The sequence below is a fragment of the Pteropus medius genome, unplaced genomic scaffold (assembly GCF_902729225.1).
Source record: "Pteropus medius unplaced genomic scaffold, Ma_sr-lr_union100, whole genome shotgun sequence".
NCBI classification, from domain to species: domain Eukaryota; kingdom Metazoa; phylum Chordata; class Mammalia; order Chiroptera; family Pteropodidae; genus Pteropus; species Pteropus medius.
The window spans coordinates 2435714-2459368 of record NW_024352787.1 but is presented as its reverse complement, the minus strand read 5'-3'; the positions used below and the strand labels follow the sequence as shown (position 1 = coordinate 2459368).

At 35.6% G+C, this 23655-nt stretch overlaps 1 protein-coding gene across 3 annotated transcripts in view; it reads left to right on the top strand.

Annotated features, from left to right (window-relative positions):
- Window positions 1-23655, top strand: part of NALCN (sodium leak channel, non-selective) — a 277480-nt gene that overhangs the window by 176749 nt on the left and 77076 nt on the right. For all 3 annotated transcript variants that reach the window (XM_039849049.1, XM_039849048.1, XM_039849051.1), the window contains 2 exons: window positions 20853-20989; window positions 22286-22427. In XM_039849049.1, coding sequence (XP_039704983.1) covers window positions 20853-20989; window positions 22286-22427 — 279 coding nt within the window. The remainder of the gene's footprint in view (window positions 1-20852; window positions 20990-22285; window positions 22428-23655) is intronic.

Below are 23655 nucleotides of genomic sequence, written 5' to 3'. Positions count from 1 at the left end.
GGAGAGGAAATATGACCTTGAAGATGGACAAAATAGATCGTGGTAGAAAGCTAAAAGATACAGTGAAAGAATTGGAATGGAAGAAAAGAAATAAATAAAGTAAAACATTTATGATATGATATTAAGAGAAAGAGCACAGATTATGACTGTAATACAGTGACAAGATGGGAGGAATGTGACCTAATTCAGAGTCAGGACAGTGATAAAGTCATATGGCTAAGTGTCAAAGGACACCAGGGAGAAGTTCCCTGAGGGAAGGTATAGTCTACATGATCAGTTGTTGGTGGAATCATGGAATTGCATTCTCCTCAAGTAGAAACATGATGCTATATATATTTTTCCCATTCTTTCCTGAAGTCACCTCCTTGCCCTTTAAGACGGTGGTTTCCAACCAGGGACTACTGACCTCTAGGACTTTTCAAGAGAAACTATGGAGCCAGCAGCCTTTTTTACCATTACAAAAAACTGAAAGGGCATTACATGACCCCATATCTAATTAAATGGAGACCACGCTTCACTTTTTTGCATCCCCAAAACCCAATAAGGGACCTGGAGAGAGAAAGAGAGAGAGACAGAGACAGAGAGAGGTTTTCTACATAAGATCAGAAAGTTGACTAAAAATTAGATTCTTGGTGAATGTGTAATTTGGCTATTGGGAAACCAAATCATTTTGTATAGAAGCTAAAAAAAACTCTTGACTTAATACTATTCTCTGAACAGTAGGAAGAGACAGTGACCTTGACACTCAGTAGTGTAAGAATAACACTGGGGAATGTAGGTGGAGTTTTGCAGACTTTGAGAATGAAGAGAATTCTTGCAACTTTAATGATTTTTCTAAATTCAGTGCAAGACAGATATAAAGGGTTTTCTTTTAAGTGATATAAAATTCATTAAACTATGAGGGGAAAAAACCCACAAAGAAGCCTCAGGGAAAGAATCATTGAAAAGGGAAGTATAGATAGACCGTTTAGATTAAATTCAAAGCTCTGAAATTAAAACTGTTCCCCAACTCTGTATCAAGTCTTATTTGATTCCTGGTTCAAAATTGATACTGTTTGGCCTTTGATGATGTCCACTGCATATGGGAGTGGGTGGGGAGAGGTATGTAAAGAAGCTTCTCTCTCTTACTATGATTTCTTTAACAAAAACCATAAAAATCTTATATTTCTTTTCAAAATTTCAGCTGCAGGTTAATGTCTCTCATTAGCCTTACCTGGGAGCTTTAATTTTTTATCTCTGTCTTGTCTCTTATATTGAAATCATTCCAGATTTAGGGCAATAGCAAGGAGATAGGGTGTTGCCAGAGTGTACCATTCAACTAAGCGCTGGTTGCCATCTCCTGATCTGAGTAGACCCTACATTATTCTCAGTATTTTCTCCATCTCCCATGAGTGAACTCAGACTAATGTAACATAAAAGAGAGTGATGCAACTGCTATAATAATAAACGTTACCTACTGCAAACTACTTTATACAGGGCACTTCATGTTAAATTGTTGAATTTAACCCTGAATGTTAAAGACACAGAAACTAATATTCAGAAGAGTAAACGTCTTTCCCAAATTCACAGAATTTGTAAGTGCCTAAGTTGAGATAACATGAGCTTTCTGACTCTAAATCAGTGCCCTCACCAAAAGATGCCACACTGCCTAATCAGTGAACCATTTCATTTATTCATTATGAGACACATGTCTAGAAAATAGATTGGATGAGATGCTTACATTTATGAATCAACATATTCCCTCTCTGCGGGTATAGACTGGAGGCCAAATTATAATCAGAAAATAGCTTGGAAAGCTAGGAATCAGTGTGAGGTGTGCAAGAAGAGAGTTGCATGACTCAAATATGTAATGTCATCAGGCTAAGTTTGTCTGAGGTATCCCTTTTATAGTTGGAGTGTTACAACCCATTCTGTAACCTTGGGGTCTGAGTACTCATCTACTGTGCTTCAGATATTGTGCCAAGGGCAAGGGACATAATGGTAACCAAGACATTATTCATGCCTTCAAGTAGCTCGTGAGCTGGGGAGAGAAAATGACAAGTAAACAGATACTCGAAGAGGTTTGGGGAACACATAGGAGACAAATCAAACATCAACTATGAAATAAGAGATATTTTTTCACAAGTCAGTAAAGACTGAAATCTGAAGGTCAAGTAATGCCTATCCAAGAGAAGGGTGTTGGAAGAAGGTGGCATGAGGAAGGGTAATTAAGACCAAGGGAACAATGAGCTTTTTCTTTAGGTGAGAAAAAGCACAGTGTTTTTTTAAGAGGCCACTGGAAGTTCACTGTGGCTCAAATATAGAATAAGGGTGAAAATGGTGAAAGATAATCAGGCACCCGCGGATGAAATGGTGTGAGCAACACTAAGCATTTAGATATTATGCTGAGAGTATTTAAGACAAAGAGTGGCATAATCTCCCCTACATTCTAGCTTCAGTGTATAAAATGAACTGAAGGGTACCTAGGCTGAAGTTAGGGTGACTAGTTTCTGAGGCAGACACTGAGCACAACCTCAACTAAAGGAAATAGAGATGAGGGATCATAAAGAAGTGGTGAAATACAGAGGAGAGAAAATAGGACAGGATTGGGCAACTGATTGCATGTAGGAGTTGAGAAAAGGCATGAGACAAAGATGTTACCCAGATTTATACATTGCCCTATGTGCACCAAGACAGAGTACAGGAGAATGAAGAAATGTGAGTTTGTTTATTTTAATTTGGGAAATGAGCGTTGGTCTTATTTTCCATAAGATAGATGCCTGGGGGCTATCTGTGAGATGATGTCTATAGGTAAAAATGTAAGGTTTAAAGTTTTGGTGAAATATCTAGGCTGATAAAGATGTTGAAGAAGAGCAAAACTCAGCATGCAGATGATAATTTAAGCCCTTAGAAATCATGACTTTACAAAGGGAAGAATGGTAACAGCAAAGGAATCATGTAAGTCAGTGAGGAAGAGCCTGGAATACAGAGATATCATAGCCCAAGAGGTAGGAGGAAAGTCTAGAATGTGTTTGTCATCAAATCCAAAAGGTAAAAGTGTTTCAAGAAAGAGGCTGTGTTCGACAGTCTCAAAGACTTCAGAGAGGTCAAAGATTGTCACCATAGAAAACAATCCTATTTACAATAGCATCAGAAAGAATAAAATACTTAGGAATAAACTTAAACAAGGAGGTAAAAGACTTCTACACTGAAAACTGTAAAACATGGATGAAACAAATCACAAGGAGACACAAATAAATGAAAAGACATCCTGTGTTTATAGATTAGAAGACTTTATATTATTAAAATGTTCATACTAACTCCCCAATGTAATTCCTGTCAAAATCCCAATGTATTTTTTGCAGTTATAGAAAAAAAATTCTAAAATGCATATGGAATCTCAAGGAACCCCAAGCAGCCAAAACAATCCTAAAAAGTACAAAGTAAGTTAGAAGCCTCACCCTTCTTGATCTCAAAACATATTACAAAGATACAGAAATCAAAATGGCATCATGCCAATATAAAGACAAACCTACAGATCAATAAAACAGAGACTCCAAAAAGAAACCCTGGCATATAAGGTCAAACGATCTTTGACTAAGGTGTCAAAACCACATAAAGTGGAAAGGACAATGTCTTCAGCAAATGATGTGGGGAAAACTAGATGTCCATATGCAAAAGAATGAAGTTGGACCCTTACCTTACACCAAATACAAAAATTAACTAAAAATGGATTAAAGACATTAATATAAAATCTAAAAATAAAAATCCCTGAAGAAAACATTATGGAAATCTTCATGGCATTGGAATTGGCAGTGATTTCTAAGATATGACATCACAAGTACAGGCAACAAAAGCAAAATAGACAAGTAGGGCTACAGAAAACTTAAAAACTTTTGTGCACCGAAGGAAATATTAACAGAGTGAAAAGGCAATTTATGGAATGGTAGGAAATATTTATAAATCATGTATCTGTGAAGGAGTTAACAGCCAGAGTATACAAAGAATTCCTACAACTCAACAACGAAAACAAATAACCCAGTTTAAAAAAATGGCAAAGGACTTGAATACACATTTCTCCAAAGAAGATATAAAAATGGGCAACCAGCATATGAAAAGATACTCAACATCACTAATAATTAGAGAAATGCAAATCAAAACCACAATGAGATACCAGCTTATATCCATTAGGATGGCCACCATCAAAAAAAAAAACAAAAAAAATGCTGCGGCCACTATGGAAAACAGTATAAAGTTTCTTAAATTAAAAATAGGTATGATCTGGCAATACCACTTCTGGATATATATACAAAAGAATTGAAAAGAAACGACATATTTGCAAACCCATATTTATTGCGGCATTATTTATAATAGCCAAGAGGTGGAAGCAGCCCAAACAAATGTCCATTGACAGATGAATAAAGAAAGAAAATGTGGTATGTACATACGGTGGAATATTATTCAGCTTTAAAAAAGAAGAAATTCTGACATGCTATAGCGTAGATAAACCTTTAAGACATTATGCTAAGTGAAATAAGCCAGTGACATAAAGACAAATACTGTATGATTCTACTTATATGAGATATGTAAAGCAGTCAAATTCACAAAAACAGAAAACCGACTGGAGCTTGGGGGGACAGGCAGAGATATTCAATGACTATAGAGTTTTAGTTTTGCAAGATGAAATAAATTCTAGAGATATTTTGCACAAAAATATGAATGTACTTAATACTACCAAACACTCAAAAATGATTAAGATGGTAATTTTTGTGTTATGTGTTTTTGACCACAATTTTTAAAAAAATTTTAATTAAAAAAAATTAGCAATAAGGAGATGGCTAATGATAGTGATGAGGAGCGAATGATAGCCAAGGAAGTGAAGGTGAATTGCCAACCCTTACCTCTCAGGCTCCTCATACTCTTAAGTCTCCAGACAGACCACCTAGTTACTGACTGATTCTTATTTTTAAAAATATGTTTACTACAGTGCTATTCAACCTGTTTTTCCATCGTGGTATGCATAGAGAATGATATTTATACAACATACTGGGGTCAACAGCTGGGAATTTATGCAACTGGACCCATCAAATATCTAGTATTCCTGCTGCTCTAAGAGTGCTCTGCTGCCCAGACACTAGAGAAGCAATACCCTGAAGAAGCTATAAGTCATTAGTGGCTGCAAGTTGGGGGACTTCACATTTTACTCAAAATCTTCAATGTTAACCTACTTCACTTGAAGCCCCCTCTTAATCTTTTAGTCATAAGTGACCTTTTGTTGTCGATTTACATATTATTACCCATAATTTTCATAATTTAAATCTCAAAAGATCATCTTATATAGCATTTGGTCTGCTTTTTCTGAAATTGCTTCATTATTAGACTTTTTAAAACAATAAATTATTGCATCACATTAAGACAGGAACAGCTATCAGATCAGTTTAAACAGATGACATGGCAAAGACTGAGAACTGTTCAGATCAAGGTTCAAGCCAACAGAGGCTCAGAATTTAGGGATATCAATTATCAACATAAAGTAACAACCTAGAAATCTAGAAGTCAATCAAAAAGGAGAAACAATCGACTGGAGTTTTAGACTTAACTGGATAGTTGTCAGGGATCCAGGTAGTTAAAACGAGGAGATACCTGTTAGAATTGATGTCCTCCTGTTGTGGACTGAATCACGTTTCTCAAAAATATACACTGAAGCCTTAACTCCCAGTGCCTCTGAATGTGACCTTATTTATAAATAGGATGTTTGAACAGAAATCAAGTTAAGATGAGGCCATTAGGTAAGCCCAAATCTAATATAACTGATGTCCTCATACGAAGAAGAGAAAAGACAGACAGACACACAGGAAAAATAGAGTCTGGATGTGATATTGGAGACAGAGTTCATCTAGAGTGAGGTATCTACAAGCTAAGGAACACCAACGAATGCCAACTGTCACCAGAAGCTGGGAGAGAATCCTGAACGGACCCTCTTTCAGAACTTCCAGGATGAATAAGTCCACAGACACCTTAATTTTGGATTTCTTGCCTCCAGAACTGTGAGATGAACTTCTGTTATTTTAAACCACCAGGTTCTTGGTACTTTGTTACAGCAGCCCACAGGAACTAACATACCTCCAGAGCCTTGTTTTCTGGCCTCAAGAAAAAATGATTTCTTTATGACACTGGGAAGTAAGGTAGCTGAGAACGCAGCACAATGGAGACTGTGGATGCACTCTCGGAATGCCAGACCAGCTTTCACCCACCAAGAGCAGCTTTCTCAGCAGTTGAAGTCATTTTCTTTTGCCCTTAATCGAACAAGTCCCATAAAAGTAAATTTGATAAATTTGAGAATTTCTTGGAAGAACAATTTTTAAAGCCCTTGTAAAATTTCATTTCATATATGACTAGATCAACCGAGATTACTATTAGAGGATTGTTTTCAGAAACCTTGTTCAATGCCTCATCCACAGGCACTCAGGACTTTTAATAAGTTAAGTCTCTCTTGCTAGGAACAAATATAAAATGCCTTGCCTAAGACTGCCTGTTCACGTTTACATTGGTAAGTTGTCAGTTGTGTGATTCTATAATTGTACTAATTTAGAATTATTTTTATTACAGTTTTTCACAGCACTCTGTAAAATAACTCTTCAATTAATTTTTTTTTTTTTTAAAAAGTGAGATTTGAAGGGAAAATGTGCCCAAACCCATGCGAGATGCTCACATTCCAGCTCTACCTGAACTCAGCATGCCTGCTCCTCAGCCCACTGCTTAGCTGTGGGAACTCAATTTTACTTTGCTTCCTTTAATCAAGAGAACAAAAATTTTAAAACAGTGCTTTTTTTCTTTAGATCCTGTTACAGGCAATGGGAAACTGCATTGTTATGGTTCTGAAAAAAAAAAAGTGTGACAATTGGTTTTCAGTTTTATGGAGCATCTTACAGTCATTGAATTGCAAAAAGACTTTCTCAGCTGTGTTAAGACTTGTTATAAGGAGTTGTGGTAGCTAGTTTTACCCCGTGTGTCTCTAAACAGGAAAAATGAATATATTGGAGGTGTTGTCACTGTCTTGACTCCTTTTGGTCTCAAATTTCACACAGCCCATCTGTTCTTTGTTCTGACAAGGTTATGTAAGGGTATTAGTTTCCTAAGGTTGCTATAACAAAAATATGAAATCTGGCTGGTTTTAAAACAACAGAAAGTCGTTGTCTTGTAGTTTTATATACCTTCCATTCTTTCCAAAGCTTTCTTATTATCTCTCTGCTTATTCATTCATTCCTCAAATCTTTGAGTCCCCACCGTGTGCAAGACATTTGGCCAGGCACTGATGAGACAAGAATAAACAAGTTCTATGCTCTCATGGAACTAATGATCTAATGGAGGAGTCGGACATAAACCAATTAATAAATATTTACAAATTAATATGAACTTTCTTCAAAAAAGAACACTATTTGAGTGAAGAGTTAATAAAAACAAAACAAAACCAAAAAAAAACCCTGTCCTAGATGGGTATCAGAGAGATGAGGAAAGAAAAACACTTGAGTTATGAAAGCTGAGCTGCAATGAACTTTTATAAAGGTGTTGATAGGGGAGGTGAGAGCATTCTAGAGAAAAGGAAAAGCATTTGGCACAACCAGAATCCAGAAAGTCCAGAGTAAAGTAGTATAAAGTGAGCCTAGAAAAGTAAAATGAAGCTCCTTGAAAAACATGTTAAGAACTTTTTACCTTCGAACTAAGAGCAATAGGAAGCTACTGAAGGCTTTTAAGATGGGAGGCAGTAGGGAATTAAAGAGCTATTTGGGAATTAAAATCAGTAGGTACTTGGTGATAGTTTGGACTTAAGGACATAAGCGAGAGAGTATCAAGGATGACTCCTGGTTTCAGCTTTGTCTCCTTGGATGGATAATGATGCCATTTAAGAAACACTAGCATAGAACCGTACTTGAGGGAAAAGATGATCCACTCAGTCTTGGGCATGTTGAGTTTGACTCTGACCAAAGAGGCATAATAATTGGTTGCATATAGGTCCAGAGTTCAAAGATGAAGTCTGGCTGGCTAGAGATATAAACATCTCAATGTAATTAACAGTCAGTGTAATTCTTAATTATCCAGTGCCTACTAGGTGCCAAGCACTGTTCTAGGCACATAGGATAAGTCAGTGAACAAACCAGACAGAAGTTCCTGTGCTGTGATTCTTCAGTCCTAGGAAAGTTCTCTGTATTTGCATAATACTGGAAGTTGTAAATCTGGATGAGATTGTATTGGGTGGGAAGAAAAGAGATTACAGGTGTCTTTAGAAAGAACACCATTTAATAATTACTGCTGCTTGGCCCTTAAGGTACCACAAATAATCTGTCTCTGCCTTTTTGTCCATGTAAATTTTGACTTGGTTCTGTTACAAATAATTAACGCTCTCTCTGTCTCAAGTTCAAACACCCAACAAGAGAAAATCTGATTAGTCCAGCTAGTCAACATCACTCCTTTTAGGCCAGAATTTCATGTCTCTGATTGCTTCACAATGCTGGTCAGTCTTAGAGAAAGCCATCAGCTTTGAGCAGGTCTAGATCCTGGCCAAACCACAAAGAGAGCCACCCTGAAATTTGACTGACTTCCTAAGACAATCCCTCTGGCTCTGACTATCCACCTTGGCCTCCACTCTGGAGGAGCAAGGTGCAAAGAAAGGGATGTGGAACAATGAAAGAAAGAGACCATATCCCCTTCCCAGTTGTTGGCCAGATGTCACATTTGTAGCTCAGTGGGGTAGGAGTGTGGGGGAGGTTTAAATCAGATATGAGACTGGATTGCACTAGACTGATTTTTAATAACTAAAGGTGGCCAAAAAGTCAGGGAATTTATCTAAGAACAGCGACAAGTTTTTCTTTATTCATAATTCTGCTTCCTTGTACTTCCGGGTCAATGATTTTATTGTTGACCTTTCTTTATATTCCACTCACTGCACTTACACAGTGGTAGGCACAGTGGAGAGTAGTGTCTGGCATTCTCATACACAGCCATATGACTATAGAATATTTTTTACTTGCTATTAACAAAGGAGTGCCTTATATTATTTCTCGGAACTGAGAAATGTATATGCATGTTATTTTTTTTTGATGTTAGCCCTATTTCCATGTTGTTTTGCATAAAATATGTTGATTAATGTGAATTTTCATAATGCATCTAATAAGCCCTTTTTATCGAAGTATGCAAAATTGAATAACTGTACAATCTGCGACAAGCATTCTCAGGAATGATACTTGGAAAATGCATGATTGTTGCCTAAAAAAGGAATTATTTAAGGGTGCATAGCACAGCTGGGGTTCAAGATTTCAATGTGGAGATTCCAGTACAAAATATGTGTCTTCCATACCTCTAATTTAAAGTAAGATATTTATTTTATGGTAAATACCATCACTGATACTAGTTATCTGTATACTAAGGTAGAACAAATAAGGAAATTTACTATAGACAATGAGAGCCAGATTTCACACTACTGTCAGAGAAAGAATTTACAAATAAGCAAAAGAGAGATTCCAGAATAAACCCTATGGCACTAGATCAATGTAGGCGTATCAGTATGAACTCAGTTTATTTTTTATTTTATTTTAAGATAGATAACTAGAGAGATCCATAGATACACAGATATGTAGATAGATACATAGATATGTAGATAATACATAGTTACAGAGATATATAGGTACATAGATGGATACATATTGTTAGATGTAGATAGTTGCATAGATGGATAGGGTTCTATGGTTACAAGATACATACATGAATAGGTAGGTACTATATATAGATATATGTGTCTACATGAGTTCCTATACATACATATACTTTCTAGCTGTTTCCTCTGAGTGATCCTAAAAGCAGTGACATCCCAGTAACAGTGAGCAAGCCCAGTGCCCAAGATTTTCATTTCTAAATACTATTTCTTCAAAAAACAAATCAATGCTCTTTGGAGAAATAGCTGATTCTAGAGCTAAGTCAAGGAAGACACAAGATGAGACGTAAGTGTTTTGTGGAACCAGAAAGTAAGGGAGAGCTTTAAAAGAAAAAAGAGAAGGATATATCGGAAGAGTAGAGGAGTCAACTGAAAGAGCCCCCAGTGGCCAAAGCGGAAACAATTTCAGCAATAAAATAAATAGTAGTATTGAATTATAACCCCAAAAATGAAATAAATAGAAAAAAATATGTATGTATAAATGATTGAATTTAAAAAATGTAGAAGGGACAATTCTTCCTCACAGAATAATCCCAAATCATAAATGTAGAGAAATAGAAATAATAGAATAATAAATGAGGGAAATAGAAAATCCATTAGAATTGTCAACATAAGAAACACATAAACCTGTAGAGAATTTTTATAAGTATTTGAGCCAAACTGACAACATATGCCAGGGAGCAAGATCTCAAATGCTCCAGATAATAAGTTTTGCAGCTTCTTTTATGCTGCATTTATGCATTTGAAATTAAGGAGAGAACCTGAGGAAGATTGGACAAAGCAAGGTAGGGATTGGATTACAGGGTAGTTAACAAGATTTCGTGCTCTCTGGAGGATTAATATCCTTTTCAGGAGGTATTACTTCTGGCATTCAAAGATGTGTTAACCTTTGCTCAAGAATAATGGACAGGGCTGGCTTAAAACCTTCACTAAAGAAGTTATACACCTGAGATGTGACTACACGCCATGACCTGTCCAGTTAGGAATTTATGATCAGGTCATCTTGTGAGATTACTTTCTGGAGAACCTCTTTTTTCATCTGCAGAATACTACAGTTATAATTGTTACAGACAAGATTTACTGATGAATGCTAAAATTAGTGTGTGAAACTTCAAGGAGAAATAGGATATTTGTATGGCTTGAAATTATCTCCCCCCCATTATTTTTTTTTTAATTACTGTGATAGTTTTAACCTGTGTCTACAAATTCTTTGATTCTCCTTCCTTCTAAGAGATAAAACAATTCTCTCCTTGAGTACAGACCAGAGTTAGTGACTTGCTTCTAACTCATGTGTAAGGAAAGGGAAACTCTAGCTTTATAGCGAGGAAACCCAGCAGGCACACCTCACCCAGTGATTATGCTTATAACATCACTAGTATTAAGGCATATCAATATCATATACCCTCTGGTATGATGAGACAAGAATGTTGTCTTCATGGGATTCTTTCAAAAATCCATCACTTCAATCTAATCATGGGAAAACATCAGACAAACTCTAACTGAGTGGTACTTTACAAATTATCTGCCCAATATTCTTTAAAATTGTCAAGGTCATTTAAAACAAGGGAAGTTTGAGAAACTGTTGCAGCCAAGAAAAGCCTAAGAAGACATAATAATGAAATGTAATATCATATCGTGGATGTGATCTTGAAACAGAAAAAAAGACATTCATGCAAAAATCGGGGAATTCCAAATAAGTCTGCACTTTAGTTAAAAGCATTTGACCAAGGTTAATTTCTTAGTTTTTATAAATGGTCTGTGGTTATGTAAGATGCTACCATAAGAAAAACTAGGTCAAGGGTATACTGGACTCTGTACTATCTTTGCAATTCTTATATAAGTTTCAAATTGTTTTGAAATGTGGTGCTTTTTAATGGAATAAGAATTTTCTATGGTGGTAAACTCTGATTACACAACATATAAATACATACATTGGTTGCTGTGTTGCCTTGTTCAAAGGCTCATGCATCTGTGAGGTTTTATACCATGAATATGTTGTGTAGAATTCGTAGTTAATTATACTTTTTTGATCTTGAAAAGCTAGGAGCATATACTTCATCAGAAGCCAAATCAAAAAAGCTTTTTGTGATTCTGTTTCTAATAGAAAAATCTTATATGACTTGTCATTTTTCCTCTTCCTCTTTATCAGTAATATAACTCATGTGAAATTGGAAGAATTTGTTGTGCTGGTTAATATGGCTGATTCCACATTATAAAGAACCTAAGAAAAGAATAATAGCACTGGTGATGAGAAATATCACAAATGAGACACTTCAGTCTGTTTATGGGATACCATTGATGTTGCCTTTTTTGTTCTTCATCTCATCACCATTGTGTTATCATTGTCTCGTGTGTATAAATGTACAGTGTGAGGCCATGGGGCTACAAAGAGTTCTTTCCTTAATTAAAAATTTGTCATCTTACTAGGGGAAAGGTACACATAATTAGGAAGTTATAGAGCAAAGACCTGAGAACTAAGGTCGAAGAAGATGCAAGGAGCCGTGGGAAAGGTGGGAGGCGGGTCGACAAGACGTGTCTAAAAATGATGAATCGAATTTTGTTATGAAAGTGGGAGAAATGTCGCATATAAAATGAATAGCAGGCACAAAATTTCAGAAGTAAAAGTGCATCTATTGCCTGAAAATTTTTTGATAAGGGGATGTAAACGATGTTTAGAAACTCAAGCTCTGGAATCAGAAAGATTGTGGTCAAATCCCAGTGCTACCTACCACTCCTTAACTGCATGACCTCAGGCAGTTGACTTAAGCTCTTCGGATCTCAGTTTCCTCATTTACAAAGTGCTAGAATCTGGAGCTAATTATGGTACCCACATCAAGGACTATTTTAAGGATTAAATAATATTAGCAGAGCAAAGTGTTCAGCATAGTAAGTTGCACATATGTTTACTACTTCAACTATTAATTGTTATTCTAATATATCTTACTGGAGAAGATGACTTTTGAAGAACCTATAAGAGTTAACCAAAGGTAGAAAGAAAGTATCACAGGCAGGGGAAAAGTAGATTCAAAAGCACAAACATGTGAAAAAAGACTGTGTGGGAGGGACACACAAACCAGTATTGTTAGACTATAAAGACTGAGGCTCTGGAGGATACTTAATGCCATGCTAAGATTAGAATTTCTCCTATACCCAAGTGACCATCCCGGAATTACTTTAAGGACTGGGAACATGTTGGCATTTCTTTTTAAAGTGTTCTGAAAGATAGATTTAAAGGGATAAGATTAAAATGAAAATCCAGTTAGGAGGGTTTAAGGACTGGCAGTGAGATAAAACCTGGATGACCAAGTGACCACTATATTCAGCATCATGGGAAATGTTGGTGACTCTGGCAAGAGTAGACCCACTGAGGTGGCAGGGAGAGATCTGAGACCAGAGCGGGCAGAAGATGAGTGGGAAGTTAGTGTGGAAAACAGCATGGCTGGGGAGCGTCGGCCACCTTTTCAAGAAGCAAGTTTGAAAAGGGAAGGAGGATAGAGAAGGGCTGAAGATCGGGAAAAATGTTTGCCTCTCTCTATTTTTATTTTTATTTTTTAAATCAAGAGTCTTGAGAAAATAAAGCAATCAACACAGTAAAGAGGAAGACTTGGGAAATATTGGAAAAGGTTGGTGTGGTCTCAGACTAGGTAGAAGAGAGGGGGTCAACAGCATGTATGTGCTATCCTCTTCATTTATCCCCACTCACTGAGATGGGATCATTTTCACGTAGAGTTTGCAGTTACTGTGGCTATAGTGATAGCTTGGTTTTTATAGCACATTTCCCTTGAGTAATTCAAATTACAGGCAATATGCTATCTTACTTATATATCTGGCATTTATATAAAAGAGTGAAGGTCCTCATTTTTCATTTGAGAACATTAAAATCTAGAGTGGTTAAGAGATTAGAAAACTGAGCAAAAATGTAAATTCACATCTTACTTTTTACTGTTTGTGCTGAGAGTATGCTATCTCCTATGTTTTCTAAATCAAAACAGAGAGGACAGTTATATATACATTCTGAATTCCCTTCGGTATGGGCTTTTTTCCCTATTACTTAGTGAATATTCATCTCATAGCAAGAATCAAGCATCTACTTTACATAGAACTCTAATTTCATCTGAAGTGGAGCAAAAAAATGCATTTTTTATCATAATGAACATGTTTCTATGACTCAGTAAATTCCCTAATGGAAACAATGTGTTTCAGTTGAATAACACAAGAGAGATATAATATAAAATAGAGGTGTTTGGGACTTAGAAGAAAAAACATGCAAAAGCAAAACTGTATTCATTACTACTATCTCTAAGAAACCATTAATTTTATTAATGGGAATTTAAGGGACAATAATATAAGAATAACATCCCTTCAACATAATTTGATATTCTAGTTTTTTGAATAGTTTTCTTTTTTCCCTCTGACTAACTTGTTATTATTTTCTATTAGCCTAGCCTTGTTGCAAATATTATTTACATCACTGCACAAAGTGCCCTTCTGAAGGACATTTACAAAGCCTGTAAGATCTTAGGTCCCGTGTTGTAATAAGAGCATGAAAGTGAACATTTCAGGTACATTTTAGGGATGTCATGATAATGAAACCAACTGGCTGAAGATGACCGATCCTTCATCCCGAACGATCCGACGATCCCATGACAAAATTTTATGGGTTCTCGATTAACTAATTGAGTTCTCCACTTTATATCCAGGGCAACCCCGACTTGATCCTTATAATTGTTTGAGGGATGGGAACAGTGACTTTAAACATTTTAGTAGGGAGCCTGAGACATTATAATCATGGATGATCGGATCCTTTGTCCAAACAAGAGTCCGTTCCTCTATAAACACTTAATCAGATCGGAAGGGAATTATATTTATATAAGTTTTATAGTAACATGAGATATTTAATAAAAAACCAACATGTTGATCAGCATCTTACATACCCCATCTGGCGTGAACTGCAGTTTCATGCAATTTAGTTGTAAAATCCACAGAAAATAGCAAGAGAAAACTTTCTTGAAAAATGTGAAGAGCTGGGCAGATTTCAGTTCTTGATTCACTGTGTCATATATAGATCCAGGAAAAAAAAAACAACCAGCAAAAGTCTTTGTGTAAAGTAACAGAGATAATTCAGCCTTAATTTAATCAGGCAACTAAGAGGAACTCCTTTCTCCAGATCGAATATAAGGTGGTCATTTTCATGTAATGAACAGTCGAAAAATACTCTTCGGTTTCATTAACCCACATTTTTCGAATTAACGGACAAGACGTTAAAATGAGAATTCTTTCCCAAGTCTGAATGCTTTTTTAATTGTTTTCTTTTAGAAAAGCACACTAAAAATTACAAAATTTTTTATTAAATGTAATCTTTCAATTCAGTTATTTGTTGCAGCATTCAGAAAGGAACTGACTGAATAGTGTTTGAATATTTTAACAGAAAAAAGCACAGGCTGAGATATGGAAGATTTAAGCGATGAGGCAGAACAGGGTATGTGTCATGCAGAGCAATTACACCCAACTCTCTGGAGAAGCACAACTAAAGCAAAAGGCTTTGGCCGCCCAATGGGTAATGATATCTCAGCAAGACAGATGCTCAGCCATAGAATAGCGCTGAGCTTAGCTGATTTATATTTTTTAAAGCTCAAGGTTTGAAATTTTTTTCTTTGATTCTAATTTCTTTTTTGAAAATGTGTGTTTTTGTAACCATAGGAGTCTGTTGCAAAGCTATCATCTGATCTATCTCTTGCAACCAGACTTCATGCTCAGTTGAAGCCATTTTAAACTCCTTTGTACTGCTCTTTACATTAGCTTTTTCAATATACAGAATAAAACCTTGGAATTATCTGCATTATGTTCCTTCCGTTCGAGAATCATGATCTCTGAAATAATTTTACGTGGACATGTACAATTACAGTTACTATATGTCAGCAGGTCTGCCTTTGTGATATAGTATAATGATCTTAAATTATTATCCAGTTCTTATACTCCATATTATTCACTCATTTGCATCAAAGTAAATTTAATCTTGGAAAAATCTCACTTACATGCAAGAGAGCGAAAGAATTTGGATAAAAGGTAGAATACCATTTTATTACATATTAAAGAAACTTGATAGTGGCTTTGAAGTACCATGAAATACTTTTTTCTTTAGTCTGGTTGCCTCATCCTCCTCATCCTCTCCTTACCTTTCACCTTTTACCCGCTCCACACGCACTCTCTCTCTCTCTCAGTCTGTCTGTCTGTCTGTGTCTGTTTCTCTCTCTCTCTTATCTTGCTCATTCCTTTCTTTTTTCTCTTTGTATCTTAGTCATAATCATGGATTAGAGAAGGAGAAATGATCAAGGTTATGGTGATTAATGGTGGTGCAGTAAGAATTAAATGATTTTGCTCAACTGTATTATCTTCCTTTTAAAAAAATATATAACTTTTTACTGAACTATAATATACACATAGAAAGAGGCATTTTGCTGAATTTTTCCTAACTGAACACACCTAGCACCCAGATCAAAAAATAAAGCCCCCTTTAGGATCTCCTCCTAAAGATCCAGTTGATATGTTTCACCCCCACCCCAGGATAACCACTCTCCTGAGACTAAGCACCATAGATTAGTGTTGCCTGTTTTTTAACTTTATATAAATGGAATCATTCAGTATACAATTTTGTCTGGCCTCTTTCGCTCAACATTATGTTGTGAAATTCATCCAAATTCTTGTGCTTGGATGTAGTTCATTGATTGAGTGTTTAAATATACCACAATGTACTTTTCCATTCAACTACTGATGGGTACTTGAAGAGTTTACAGTTTGAGACTCTTACAAATAGCAGTGCCTTTGGTTTGTGAGGGCGTGGCCATGCTATGTGTGTACGCACATTTCTGGTACATATATGCCTAGGTGAGGATTTGCCAGGCCACTGGATGTGTGTATGTACATCTTTGGTTGATGCTGCTTACCTGTAAACAACAGAAAAGAGCACATGGCAACTGCTGTTCAGAAGGAGGCCCCTTCCTGTTTGTAGAAGATTCTATTTTGTGCCTCAGCAGTGAGATCTGATATATCTACCATTCAAGCAGCCACTCATCTTTCTCTATTATCTGCTGGGAAACAATGGCTGATACTCAAGAAAAGGGTTTGTAGGGTTCTGAGTCATTACAAAGAGCTTCTCATTTGTTCTTTGTATTTCCACCATTCAATAATCAACTGAAGCTGAATTCTAATTTATTCATCTACAAAGTTATTGTATTTTTACTCTCTAGAAGGTGTTATAAAAGCAAATTAAAAATGGAATATGGACCCTAAGGAACTTAAGAGCTTTGGGGAATCTAAGTAACTCCAATACAAATTAGGATGAGATGAGTTGCATTTGCAAAACATATAGGCAAGGTGATTATTTTTAATACTGGTAGCCTACATATGTTAAATGTTATATTCTATAACATATGATTAATATTATAAAATTTTATGTATAAATTTATTCTAAGCATCCATCGCTTAGTTCATCAATGGCAGATGTAAGTTCAGAATGAATGCCGCGGAGTCTAATTTTATTCTTTTCTGTCTAGGGACACCTATGCACCACACAAACAAATTTATTCAATCAATAAATAGGTATTTTCTGCTCATCTCTCCACCCTTCAGGATATACCTAAAATCCTTTTTTTTAATTTCCCAGTTATCTGCTGGAGAGTTTAGTTCTGCTACCTGATCAGTATAATTATTTATTCAACAAATAATTGTTTAGCTTACTTTGTGTCAAATATTATGGCAGACCCTGGATATAAAATGATGAAAAAAACCCATACCATCTTCGTCTTCCTAAAGTTTACAGTCTCAGGGAACAGAGATAGTGTCAAGTAGTCACGTGCTATAATTTCAAATATTGCTTTAATGTAATGAATTTAATAGTGTCCCTCCAACCCCCAAATCCATGTCCACCCAGAACATCAGAATGGGACTTTATTTGGAAATCACATTTTTACAGATGTAATCAGTTAAAATCATACTGGTTTAGGATGGGCCCTAATTTCAATGACTGGTATTTTTGTAAGAGAAAAGAAAGAGATTCAGATAGAAAGATAGAAACACACAGGCAAGAAGGCATTGTGATGACAAAGGCAGATATCGGAGTAATGCAGGTACTAGCCAAGGAACACCAAGGATTGCTGAGAAGCTTGGAAAAGTTAAGGAAAGATTCTTCCTGAGAGCCTTCAGAGAGAGCATGGCCCTTCTGGTACTTTGATTTAGGACTTCTAGCCTCCAGAACACTGAGAGAATAGATTTCTGTTATGTTAAGATACCAGTCTTGTAATAATTTATTATAGCAATCCTAGGAACCTAATACAATATGTATTAAAGTGAACCATAAAAAGTTGCCTATTTTTGACTGCTTTGACCTACACAAACAGCAATTTCATATGGTCCAACTCAATATGCTATGAGCTAACTTGTTAGAGGAAGACCTTGTTGGTTCCAGAAAGTTTCTCTGAGGAATTGCTAGTGGAACTGAAATCAGGAGAACAAGTGGAAGTTAATGAAGAATAAGAGAGAAAGGGGAAGAGAGGAGCCCCCAACGGAGTGGCCAGCGTGTCCAAAGGCTCCGAGGCAGAGGGCCCAGACAATGATGAGGAACAGGAAGAAGATGACATGACTGGAACATGCTGTAGGCATAGGGCCAGATGAGGCTGGACAGATAGGGAGGAGCCAAATTGAGCATTAATGCCAAAGGATTAAGAGTTTTGTTTAAGAGCAATGGAACACCATTGAAGGGTTTAAGCCAGAAAGTGAGAAGATTACTATGACTGCAGAATGGAGAACAGATTCAAAGGAGCCAAACCAAATGGGGGAGACCATGAGAGGGAGTAGAGGAGCCCAGAGACTAGGGAAGCCTGGTGGGGATCGAAAGGATAGACAAGCTGAGAGGTTTTTAGGAGTGCTTTTGTTTTGGTGACATGTCCTGATATCAATACCATTTGCTCGTCTTTGAAGACATTTCATTCTCATAAAATACACATACCAGTCTCCGTACATCTAGAACCCCAGCGCTGACTGACATAGTCATGCGTTGCAGTTCTGCTGCCCAAGAGTCTCTGGAAGTAGAAGTAGCACTTTCATTTTTTTCTTCTTTCTTCCTTTGCTCCTCACCTTGTGCTCTCAGCACTTTGTTTCTGTCTTGGCTAGAGTAATTATTATACCTTATTGTCATTATGTGTGTTTATAACCATCTATCATTATAATGTGTGCTCCATGAGAGCAAATGCTATGTCTTGGTTTTATTTTTCTATCCCCAGAACTTAACAACCAACCTGGCCTATAGAATTTGATTTATAAATACATATAAATAAATGTGTCAGCAAACTACATGTTACTTCTGCTTTATCTCCTCAGTTGTCTTTGGCCTTGTATTGTCTTTCTTTCTCGTCTGACTTATTAACAGTTTTGTTGTTGTTGTTTTTCTATATTCTTCACTAACTCTGACAAATACTTTTCTACTAGTTGTGTCAGTGAACTTTGGAAAATAAATCTCTTCTTCATGAATATCTTTGTTATGTATGAAGTCATTTTTCTGATTGCCTGCATCTCCTGGAGATGCTAGCCATTTTTGTTTTGTGCCTTTGGGAGCTAATTCTTTATCACTGTCATCATCATAACCATCAAATTATTGAGAACATGTTGTACTCGATGTTCCACTATGGGAGAGAGGAAGGCAATAAACAGTAGTGGCCCCTTCCCTAAATGAGATTACCACCTAAGACAAGGAACCAAAGATGAGCCACAAAATCAAATAAGATGTACAAGTAGCTGAGGTAAAATATTTATATTATACACAAAAAAAATGTTAGAACAGTTTATGTAGTGGAACAAGAAAAGAAGCATACTTTTTCAAACTAGAAAAGAGATATATAATCTTACTACAAGCTCACAACCAGTTAAACAACTGAGCCATATAATGTATTGAAATTTGGATGTTCCCCCAAAATGCAGCCCATATTCTCTCTGGTCGGTTTGAATATCCCTATCTGGGTACAAGAAAAGAGTTGCTGCTTATCTTCTTGTTATAAAAATTTCTTAGCCTTTCATGATAATCTTTCCACAAACCCGAGATAAATTGTAATTATAGAGTAAAAGCATACCCAGCAAGGAATGAGAAGCTGCTGGCTTTTGCAACATGCTTCCCTAACTCTACCATAAAGGCTGTGCCTGAATTAGATGTACTCATTGAACAGGATCAGTGCTCAAAGACGCAGTCTGCGGAGCCAGGACAGGAGATGGAGTGGACATGGAGAGGTTAATTCCGGTCAGTAGAGAGGTCTGAGAGGAGGTAAATGCTCAAGAAAAGTAAGAAAAGACTGAAAGAGAAGTCAACCCCAGGAGGGGAAGGAAAAGAGAGTGAGAAAGTATAGAAGCCACAACTCATTTTTCAGGTCAGAATTCACTAGCTAAATCTATCCTTACCATGCTTCCTTAGGTCAGCATGGATTCCAGTTTGTGATGTTAAATCTCAGCTTCCCTGAAATCTGGTTTGTAGAATATAAAAACCATCCTGTGGAAGAATACATACATACATACCATTTTCACGTCATTTCTTGCAAAGACGTTTTATGGCATGTAATGTAATAATTCCCAAGCATCTTTACAACTAAATAGAAGACTCTTCTTTTATGAACCAAATGTGTTGTTTCCATTTTGAGGTTTTCTTTTTAATCTGTTAGAGTAAATGACCAATTTTCTTGCCATTTTCCCTCTTTTAAAGTACTACCACTTAGGATTTTAATTTATTTTTTATTCATTTGATTTCTAATTCTGGCACATATTTATAAAAACAAATTTTATTTTTTAAATATGTTAGTCATAATAAATAAGTCAACAGTAAAAAATAATGTTTGGTATGAAAAGGAGCTTATACTCGGGAATAAAATAACATAAATTTTTCTTCTAATTTTTTTTTCTGGTTTAGTTTTTTTGTTTAGTTTTGTTTTTGTTTTCCCAGTGCTCAGTTTGAGTGCACAGAGCAATAAATGGCAGGTGACAGAAGTATACTTGGTAGTTCTCTGCTGCCATCTACTGTTTATTCATGTAACAACTCATTGTTTCTTTGATTCTAAAAAAATCTAATCGTCTGACTTATAGTACTATAGGTTACCCCCTTTTCTTCTTCTTTCTGTTTTTTTCTTAGTTAAAGCAAAGTGAAGCGAATGCAGACACCAAAGAAAAGCTCCCTTTACGCCTTCGAATCTTTGAAAAATTTCCAAACAGACCACAAATGGTGAAAATCTCAAAGCTTCCTTCAGATTTTACAGTTCCTAAAATCAGGTATTAAAGTATTTCTTTAATTGTTTATCTCAAATACACTGTAAAAGATTCATCTTAAATCTGATCCAGCCCTTCTTTCAAACTCATGTTAGTATTTTTCTATTTTTAAATTATTATCTAAATTTCTACTCTGTTTTAAAAATCATTGATCCCTTTAAGCAGTATATTCAGAGCAGTGTCATTTGACAAGTGTATTAGCCTAGGCAAGAAGCCTGCTTGTCACTGCTTCTCTCTGAGATGCTCCTAGGTATTTAACTTCTCAGGTAACTGGTGAAGGTGCTCAAGGTTGCAGAGATGGCAGATAGATATCAACCTCTGACCCTCAACCAGGTAAGGATAAAATTGACTCTGAGGACCTTTTATTTTCAAGACAATAGAGAAACACCACTGGCCAGGTTTCTGTACTACTGTAACAGCATTTGTTTAGAATGCCATATGTGATTACAATATAATTTGTCTTACATTTTTTAAAAGAACCATGGCATTACTCACTCATGCCAATTTGATTTTTTATCACTTTGCCCCCCAGTTAATTGATTGCATAAAAGATGCTTTAAAACATTTATTTTAAAAAATTAAAGGAAATCCTTCCAATTATAGCTCAAAAATTATAAATAGAACCAGAATAATGTGAAATATGACATTTTTTTAATGTAACTAGTTTTAAAAACAATTCTATGCGGCAGTTATAAAAGTGTTAGACTGGATGTGGTACAATAATATTTAAAATTCAAATGGAAGTATATTTCCATTTCTGATTTTAAAAAGTAAAATTTAAAACCTGAAAATATGAAGTATAAAGGAGCTGTAAATTAGATTCAAGATTAGTGGTTATTTGAAAAGAAGTTATTTGAATTCTCACCATGCTTTAGAGATCAGATGAAGTAAGTTTCTTTTGAGTTATTTTGAGTCTTTAAATGCAAAATTATCTCTCAAAGATTTTTAAGATAAATGGAAGTTCAGAGAGATGAATTAATTCTTTCAAGTCTTGGAGGAGGGGAGTATCTTATGACCATGAGAGAATTAAGAATTATGTGAATTACTGAATATTATTGCTTAAAAGTTAGGGATATTACGTTTTTTAAGCAGTAATGACTGAAAATTTAGGAATCTTTCTCTAAATTAATTACTCTGGTAATTAATCTAAACACCACTCTTGGTATGACATGTCTTGTTTTCTATGAACTTTTGTCACTGCTTGATAACTGTAGCTTAAGCAAAAGCGTCATTGAAAAATGCTATCACTTGCTCCATTTCATTAATAATGCTTGATGTGCATATATTTCATTTGCAAAGGGAAAGTTTCATGAAGCAGTTTATTGACCGCCAGCAGCAGGACACTTGCTGCCTTTTAAGAAGCCTTCCGTCGGCCTCATCTTCATCATGTGATCATTCTAAACGGTCTGCAATTGAAGACAACAAATACATTGACCAAAAAGTAAGAATCACTGCCTCAAATATCCAAATTTTTCTTAAGCGTATGTGTTAGAGATTAAAAAAAAAACATATAATTGTGTAGGGTCCTGAAATCTAATGTCTCAGGAGAATAAAGAAAAAAATTTTTTTTTTGTGGAAGAAATCATTATACCTAAGATTTTTAAATTTACTAATTTGAATTTTGCATTTCTACAAGTGAGCTTTTGAGCCTTGCCATGTAACAGATGTGTGACTTCAAATAGGTCAAGAGCCTCTCCAAACCTGCATTTTCTTTGCAGAAGGATGCACTCTGATCTCTAAGGTTCACCCCAGGCTTAACCATTGCCTACTTGTATGTTGCCTTTTGCAGGAAACCATGCTTATTTCAGTTGTTACACCAGAGAAAATAACTAGAGCAAGTTTCTCTAAAGTCAGTCAAAATAAATAACTACCACTTATTGAGTGCTTAGTATGTGGCAGGAATTTTCTCTAGGTATATTATCTTATTCTTCTCTGATTTACCTATTTCTTAATCATTCGAAAGGTCGATAGGGAATTTTTTTTCTCATATTCCACTGTTAGAAAATGAAAGATCAATAACAGAGTTTGTAAAAGAGATTAAAGATTAGAGTTTGCAAAGACATCTAATTTACTTGCAAGTATTTCTCTTTGGAAGCCTTAATTTATTTTTTATTCCTTTAATTTGTTACTGCCCTTTTACTATTTCTTATATCAAATACATATTTCTCTATCATCATGTAAAAATAAAATACCAACTCTTTCATCCTCCAACATTCTCCATTTCTCTTCCTTGTCCCTCCACCCCATAAGGATTAGACTTTCAGAGTATCTTTGCTTTTCTCCTCTCTTCCCTCATTTCCATTATTTCTTCTCAAATTGAATTTCTCTCCCTTATCACCTTCCCCTACCAATTCCTCTGTTCTCTGCTATAGTTTGATTTTGTTCTCAATTATTATAATGATTTTCTTTGCGATATGTCTCTTCTTGTTCAAGAGTTTTCATTTATTTTCTTTCAATCATCTACAGATGTCATTCCTCCGTCTTATAGATTCCAAGTTTATAGATGGCAAATCTGATGCCAATGTCATTTTTTTCCACTTGAAAAATAATTAGTTCAGAAATGTTACCAGGATATACATTGTATGTCTTTTATCATTCAAACTACCTAAACTGAGAAGTCTTTTCAGTCCATATTTGACAGGAAATTTTTCACTTATTATTTGTTCAAT